The 8,597-nt window shown below is 52.0% G+C and overlaps 1 protein-coding gene across 1 annotated transcript; it reads left to right on the top strand.

Annotated features, from left to right (window-relative positions):
* Positions 1 to 6,161: 6,161 nt before the first annotated feature.
* On the top strand, positions 6,162 to 7,330 carry LOC134535679 (uncharacterized). The gene is made up of 2 exons (XM_063374875.1): positions 6,162 to 6,374; positions 6,497 to 7,330. Exons 1-2 carry the CDS (start codon positions 6,162 to 6,164, stop codon positions 7,328 to 7,330), a joined length of 1,047 nt encoding a protein of 348 aa, XP_063230945.1.
* Positions 7,331 to 8,597: the final 1,267 nt, after the last annotated feature.

The raw sequence follows: 8,597 nt of genomic DNA, 5'->3' as shown, positions 1-8,597 counted from the left end.
ATACCAACATTCCTCACCACCTCACTCTCCCTCCAGGTCCCGCATTTCCCGGTCCCGGCCACGTTGGCCTGGACCCACACCTCTCCGACGAGAGCAGTACGGGCATAGCAGGACAATTACATCAACGGGAAAACGGGGACCTGAAGCCGAGGGACGTCAGTACCTTAGAAGTTGTGATGTATGTCTATGAAGGAAGTGGATCAGTGTATGTTCAGTGTATTTACAGGATTAATTGTAAACAAAAATATATATGTTGTGATGTATGTCTATGAAGGAAGTGGATCAGTGTATGTTCAGTGTATTTACAGGATTAATTGTAAACAAAAATATATATGTTGTGATGTATGTCTATGAAGGAAGTGGATCATTGTATGTTCAGTGTATTTACCGGATTAATTGTAAACAAATAGATATGTTGTTATGTATGTCTATGAAGGAAGTGGATCAGTGTATGTTCAGTGTATTTACAGGATTAATTGTAAACACAAATAGATATGTTGTGATGTATGTCTATGAAGGAAGTGGATCAGTGTATGTTCAGTGTATTTACAGGATTAATTGTAAACACACATAGATAAATTCTAATGAATGTAGGAACTGGAAAAAAGGGAGATGTTGTGATGTATCTCTATGAGAGGAAGTGGACAAATGGACAGTAGCCAAGATACCCAGATGGAGCATGTGTTTTTGTCTTGAGTTGGTTCACCAATCCCTTCCAATCCAATATATAACATTATCTTAGCAGCTATTGCTTAAGCTTCTCTTTTTATTGCAGCATATATCATGTTGATCCATTACTGAATTTAAAAAAAATGGATTAAATAATTGGTATGCATGTACATCAGAAAATGTTCAAACTGAATATTATTTTACATATTAAACCATCAATTTCTTAACTTGCTGAGAAAAAGTAATCTATTAATTTATCTTAATGGAAAAAAAGGGGGGGATAATTAAAATTATTGAATATTTCAAGACAGTTTTTAAAATAATTTCAGCATATTAATAATTTACATACATGTTGGATCATTAACCAACTTGAATGCCATCTTGAAAACAAAGTTGTTTACTCAGTACTTACTCTAATTACTCAGTACTTAGTTTCACTTGTTTAAGTCATTGGTGAGATTAAATTAAACACAATTTAAAAAAACATAGCAATGAACTTTCATATCCTCAGATTAATTTTCAAGAACTGTTCCATAATAACTGTTTAAAATGTCAATCTTTTTAAATTGAAACATTATGGGCCTAATTTTATCCTTAGAATATGCAACCCAACACACTGAAGAGTTTAAAACAGACTTCAAAAAATGAAAATACAAAAAGTAGCCCATATCTTCTCCATTGTAATTGAAGGCTGCTGCTTACATAAAAATTGTAACGCTATATTCACTAAAGAAAAAAAATAAGAAAACTAATATTTTGCCAATGGTCAATGGTTTTTAATGTCCCTAAACGTTTGTTTAGCCTCTTTGACAGTTAAATCCACAGATACATGCAAGATTCACATTCATTATTTGAAGAAAAATTGGCTGCAAACTCTCTGTGGCTCTTAATAAACCACACCATGATTTCTGTTGGGCAGCAATAACTTTACCAGTGCCACTCTAAGGCTTATTTTAACTGAGAACACAAATATTCAACACAGTGTCCTCTAATAGCGGCATGTACACTCTAATCATGAAAACCACAAATTTAAATAATTTACTGTAATTAAACTTTACCAAGTGTACGAAGGGAGTAAAAAATGTTTCAGTGACCTATGATATAAATATTAGCAAAATTATTTTTATTTACGAATGGTACTAATATCTTGGAAACATTGTTTCAAAACACTTGTATATAAAATCCACGAAAGCACATGAGTATTAAAATATATTTATAAAATTTTAACTGATTAGACTACATAAACTAGAAAGCTCACCGCTGGAAATATGTTAAAAAGTGTTATTTTTATTAAGTATGCTAATAACCACTTAAATATATCATTAACCACATATATGTAAAACTTTGAAGTATAAGGTTATGTTTTTACACAAGCACACCAAACTTGACTAAATATTTTTTAAATTCCATTCTTCATATCATATCAATAATAGGTAAAATAAAAACAGACACGGGTTCCTGGTAATTAGTTGTTCCTTTAATTTTGTAACCTGTAGAGTGGCCTCATTTTCATTCTATTGAAGTTTAAACATGCTTCTCGTTCGAAGTTTATGTTTACATGGCAAGACGCAGTTAGCCACAATGACGACGCGAAATCTTTAACTGCATTTTTAATTTAAACTTCTACGAAAAAGGCAGCAAAAAAGCTTCAAAGACTTTATTTAAGAAATTAATGCATTAAAAAAGATTATTTTGTTCCCAGTAACACTAAGTATTCATGATTCACTTACAAAATAGTCTGTTCGACGAACATATTAATTGTTCAATTATTGCTTGTCCTCTGACGTCATGGATTCGTATCGCAGGTTAGCATTACCATGTAAAATAACGAGATGCATATCACAAGGTGGGTCGTAATCACCAAATGCGATACGTGTTTCGTTACCGCGTGAAGAATAACGCTAGTCGTCGATGGTGTTCGTAATCAGCCCGCAGGGGGCGGTTAAGCAGCGACAGGGACAGGGAGCTCGAGGACTTTGTACAACTGGCAAAGGAGATCGAGCGGGACCTGCACCTGTGGCCACGCCCGTGGGACACCGCGACTCGCCGACGAGGGACGTCCCCGCCATGCGCGGTGGCCCCGGAAGATGCGTGGGCGGTGGGGCCATACATGAATTCCCCTTCCCCTCCCAGCAACACCTGCCGGGGGGGGCGAGACGAGGGAGTGGGAGGCCACGACGCAACCCGCCACCCAACCGGCCAACACCACCAACCAGCATGCCGCACGTCCCCACCCGCGCGCGGACGGACTGCTGGACCGACCCCCACTGTGCCGTTACTGCAGGTAGGAGGCCTACCATTGGCACGAGGTGTGCCCCACCCGAGCCGCGCTATGGCAGGACCGTCGGCCAGGTGGGACGCAGCCAGGAAACGCCAACTAGGGAGCAGGATACCGGTGGGCTACTGCTCCTGGATAATGGCCGACGCACCACCCGCAAGGCCAGCCCGCACAGCACCAACTGTCAGACCAGGCGGTGGTGCTCCGCACCATCCATCAGCGCTCTGCACTGGGTTGTCGGCTTGCGACGCCATGTCACTGGTGCACCCGACGCTTCCAGCACACCTGCGGGGCCTGACCGAGCACCATCGCCGCGACTGGGGCGAGCGGGAAACGATGCGGGCATGCTGATGCGGGTGCCCATCCTGCTCAATGGCCAGCCCGTCCATGCCCTGGTAGACACCGCGGCGAGTCACATGTACGTTGCGGCCCACCTGGTGCCCGAGGCGGACCTGGAACAGCAGGAGGGAGGTGTCCAACTGGCCACCTGGGGAGCCTGCGCTCACGATGGGGCGCGCCCAGGTAAGGATCGCCGTCAGGAACATGTGTAGTCAGACAACAGCCCTGGTGGTGCTGGAGCTGAGAGACGACCTGATCCTGGGGCTGTCATGGCTCGTCCAGGAGGAAGCCGCCATTGACGTAAGTGAGGGCGGGATACACGTCGGGCGTCAGGGATGGAGGACACTCTACAGCGTCTATCAGGAGGGAGCACCCCCACCGAATCCTACCGTCACCCTCGCAGACTTGCGTAATGAGGTACCCCAAGAATAAACGAATCTGTTCAACGATGTGCTGGCCCAGCAAGTAGGTGTTCGCCACTGCGGACATGCTGTGCTGCACCACAGTCACACAACACACCATCCCGACACAGCCCCACGAGCCCCGCTTCATCAAGCCCTTCGGCTTTGGACCTAGGGAGAGGGAGGCGATACAGACTCAGATCGCGGAGATGCTTCGGGATGGGGTAATCGAGCCGAGTGAGTCGCCCTGAAATTGTCTGGTGGTGATGGCCAAGAAAAAGAAAGGCTCACTCCTATTCTGCGTAAACTTCAAGCCCATCAACGAAGTCACCATTCCCGCACCACCACCAATCATCAACATCACAGATGCACTAGCTGGGTTGGGGGAGGACAGCATATTCACGTCGCTGGACCTCAAATCTGGGTACTGGCAGGTGCCCGACTGCCCCGAGGATCGGCCCAAGACGGCTTTCAACGCACCCGACAGCTGCAGATTTCAGTTCTGCGCCATGCCGTTTGGGCTGATGGACGCCCCCGCGACCTTCCAAGCCATGATGGTGCGCGACCTGGATGGGATCGTCGGCCTACCTGGACGATGTCATCATCTGGTCGCGGACGTAGGAAGAACATGCGCACCACCTTGCCATGGTCCTCGAATGGCTGGCCCGTCATGGCCTGACCTGTGCACCCCACAAGTGCCATGTCGGCGTGATGGAGTTAGCTTACCTGGGGCACATGGTGAGCGCGTACGGATGCCGTCCCCTGCCAGTCCAGCTCGACCTGATCGAGGCCAAACCCCCCCCCCTCCACGTACCCATAAGCAGCTGCAGCAGTTGGTGGGATTGCTAAACTGGCTCAGGAGCTTCATCCCCAACTTCGCCGTCGTCACCACCCCCATGACAGATCTTCTGTCGCCCAAGTTTCGGTTCCGGTGGACCCCCGAGGTCGACCACGCCCTGAACACCATCAAGCGCATGTTCCGGGAGTGCCACACCCTCGCCCGCCTGCAGCCCGCGGAGCACATTTACCTGCAGACCGACGCCAGCCAGGAGGGCATGGGCGGGGTTATGTACCAGCTGGGTCCCGATGGGGAGCGGCGCGTCGTAGAGTACGCCAGTGCCAAGTTTGGTCCGGCAGTGCACAGCTACCACGTCAACGAGCAGGAGTGCCTGGTGGTCGTGTGGGTCATGGGGTGCTACCAGCATCACCTTGAGGGTAGACCGTTCACACTTAGGACAGACAGCCAGTGTCTTAAGTGGCTGGACTCGGTAAAGGGGCGGAAATCCAAATTCACCCGGTGTGCACTCACATTCCAGAGTTTCGATTTCCACGTAGAGCACATACCGGGTCGGGAGAACCAACTGGCAGACGAGCTGTCGCGTCACCCCGACCCGGGCACCGAGTTCGAGGACGAGGGAACGTGGGACGAACTGTTGCCACCACTAGGGAGCTACCCTGATCAACTTGAGGGGAGGGACACCGCCACCTTGTACGTGACTCAAACCACCATGGTACCAGAGGCGGCCGTACCAGACAACCTGGCCAGCCTCATCCATGTCGTGCGTCGCGCGCAACGGGTGGATGCGGCGGTGCGCACCGATGTGGTCGCATGCAGGGTGGGCCACTGCTCCTTCCAGCGTTGCCTGGACGGCGAGCTGCAGACCCGTGACCCTGGCGATATGGAGAGTTGGCGTACGCATGTACCTGCCGCCGCCCTTCAGGCCGTGCTGCGCTTCTTTCACGATCACGACTTGGTGGGACACCCGGGGGCGGAACAAACGCAGGAGGCACTACGCCACACCTTCCACTGGCCCAGGGTAGCTCGCGACGTTTGGGAGTACATTAGGGGGTGCCAGCTGTGCCAACAGCGCAAGGCCAGGCGGGCTGACTGGGTCGAACAGCAGCAGCCCCACAGACTACATGAGCCCTTCCACACCCTGGCCTTGGACATCATGGGCCCATACCCGCGGACACCCAGGGGGAAATGCTTCCTCGTGGTCGTCACCGACCTATTCACACGATGGGTGGAGGCGTTCCCCGTGTCCAACGTCCGGGCCAAGACGATCACCAACCTACTCGAAGGGGAGGTCTACTCGCGCTATGGCTTTCCTAAAGTACTCCTAATGGAACACGGGAGCCAGTTCATGGGGAGGCAGTGGCGAGCGGACTGCCGTCGCTGGGGCATCACACATCACACCCCACCCACGAACCACCCCTGTGCCAACTCCACGGAGAGGAGAAACCAAGAAATAAAGGCACAACTACGACTGCGTTTGGGGGACGATCACACCAAATGGGACGTTCACTTCCTCAAGATCCTGTATTGCCTGAGGCAGCGTGTAAAGGCCGTCACCGGCCACTCTCCCATGGAGCTCGTGCAGGGGAAAAACCTGGCACTTCCGGGGGAGTGCCGCGTAGCAAACACAGCCACGGAGGACTAGTGGGGGAATGAGTTGCGACCCCAGATTGAGGCCATGCGGGAGCAGGCGAGGGAGAAGCACGCCCACTTCCTCACGAACAAGATGCATTCCATCATGAACGCACCTGTTTCCCTCCCACCCGGGCAGTGGGTCTATGTGCAGCAGCACCACCTCTCGGCAGGGTCAAAGAATTTCTGCGCCGGGCTGGCCCCCAAGTGGTCACCGCCATGGCAGATCCTGTGGAAAACGGGGCCATCCACTTATGACGTACGGACCCCGAGCTGGCGTCCGGCCAAAGTGCACAGGGACGACCTACGGCTAGTCATTACAACCCCGAATCCACCACCCGACCACGACCACGACCGCTGGCTCAGCGGGGACGAGGACAGGGACGAGGGGGCCCCGACACCGAGTGGCAACATAACACCCGGGCAGGGCCCACCCCCCCCCCCGACACGCCCACCAGCGAAGCAAGGGGAGGGCACCCGGACGACTCCACCCCTCCCTGCCCTGCGATTGCCACCGCCCTCCTGGCCAGTCCGGACGCCATCCCAGCTGACACTCCACCAGATGAGGGAGGGGAAGCGACACTTTCCCACCGCGATCCCATTACCACCCCTCCTGATGCCGACGAGGCTCAGCCCATCATCGGCTACCCGTACGATGAGGCACCAGAACCGGAGTCCGACAAGCACGACGAGCCCTGGTGGCCACTAGACCTGAACCTACGTACATCCACATTCCGGGTAGTCATAGAGGAGCCAGAGGCAGGAATGGGGGAGAGAGAAGTAGTCGCTAGGAGGAACCCCCGTCGGAAGCGGCGGCTGGTACAGCGCACGTGCTGCACTGGAGAACCATCAGCAGCGCAAGGAGGGGAAGAGACAGTCGACCCTCAGGCAATGACATCCGGGGACAGCGAGGACGCCAGGGAACAGGACAGACATGCTGGCGAAGTGGCGACCCGACTACGTAGGGACCGCCGAGCCCCCACACACCTGAGTGACTACGTCACCGCGACCAACCAGGCCACTAGGGAGACGAGCAGTGACAGGGAGGCCAGGGCCCCGGATAGTAGCCGCCCTCTCGAAGCGGAGCCCCAGAGAACCCGCGACCGACGTGGTCGTGCACGCCAGGCCCCACCCCACCTCAGGGACTACTTCTTGGGGGCGATCACATCACCTGCCAGTAACATACGGGCCGGGTTATCCGCCGTACACACGTGAAGGAATCACCCAGGGCGATCAACACCACCCGAAACACAGTATGGGATGCCGCCCGGGGGGCCCCTGTTCGTGTGGGCGAACGACGAGGACCAGTACACCACCTACAGCCCAATCTTGCCCACGTGTGAACCAGTGCGATGTCCGAGTGTGACGGTACAGTGTGTGTAAAGGTGTTGAGGCACAGAGCGGCCTTGTCGAGGGGAGGGGCATTTGACGCCACAGTCGGTGCTCCCTCTGAGAGCACAGGCTGCTATGTGTCCTCAACACCTGAGCCAGTGCCAGTGCCAGTGCTACGAACACGCCCGCACGTGTGTCATAGTGCAATGCCTCGAACAGCGTGACGTCAGTCACGGCCAGCTAAATGCTCAAAGCGCCCGGCTGGGTGTGGCAATGCGCATCAGGTATCTAGTGCACATGTAAATCTATTATCAAACAGAAACTAAATTTTTTAATAAGTATAATAATTGTTTTTAATTAATTAATGGTTGTGTAAAATATTTCCGTTCACAAAACTGGCCCGCATCGCCTTCCCACGCTCCGTCGTTTTACCGCGGGTTTTCCTCCCCTCCCTGCCTCGGTTCCAGGGAGAGTCGTCAGTAGCCATCCAGCACTCGCCAGGGCCGGCAGCCCCGCGCACAGGGACCATACTACTTTCGCGATAGTTTCCACGTGTAACTTCGATAGGTAATTATTTCTAAATCATCTTTCTCCAGCTCCCCGGTTGGCCCTAACCGGCCGTACGAAATGTCGTGCGGTCCTTAGTTAAAGTGTGCGACCCGACTACGGGTCTTTTAACGTACTACGTAATTGTTGTGTTTCAAGGCAGCCCGCTGCGATGCCTGCTCTTCACACCATAAGATCTCCCCACGGAGAGTTAGTACTTTGCCCACGCAGGGCGGCATTGCACCAGACACGTAACTCAATTTACGAACGCATTAATCCCTGGGACGTGCAATGGACGTGAACGAGAGACCACGCTGGGTCCCGTCGCGCCCGTTCCCAGCTTAAACGTGGCACACGTCACTGCGAGACCCAGTCTCGCGTCACGTAACCATCAGAAGTAAAGGAGCCGAATCCATTCCGAGCCCAGGATGCACTCATAATGACTTTAGTGTTAATTGCCATGTTAAGATTAGTGTGTGCCGTCATCATTACGTCTAAGCATAATCCAGTGTTATTTGTAAACTCGCGCAGTCATTAGCATATTCACATATTAAGTGTTTTACGGACTATCACGTGCCAGGCACCAGTCTTTCCGCGTCACGAC

The sequence above is a fragment of the Bacillus rossius genome, chromosome 10, assembly GCF_032445375.1.
Source record: "Bacillus rossius redtenbacheri isolate Brsri chromosome 10, Brsri_v3, whole genome shotgun sequence".
Classification (NCBI taxonomy): domain Eukaryota; kingdom Metazoa; phylum Arthropoda; class Insecta; order Phasmatodea; family Bacillidae; genus Bacillus; species Bacillus rossius.
Note: the sequence above shows the minus strand (reverse complement) of the source record. Positions and strands in the feature narration are given on the sequence as shown.

Coding starts and splice junctions, on each gene's coding strand:
- LOC134535679 (XM_063374875.1), top strand. CDS start 6,162: ATGCGGGAGCAGGCGAGGGAGAAGCACGCCCACTTCCTCACGAACAAG. Junction 6,375..6,496: donor CGGGGCCATCCACTTATGAC/GTACGGACCCCG, acceptor GGACGAGGACAG/GGACGAGGGGGCCCCGACAC.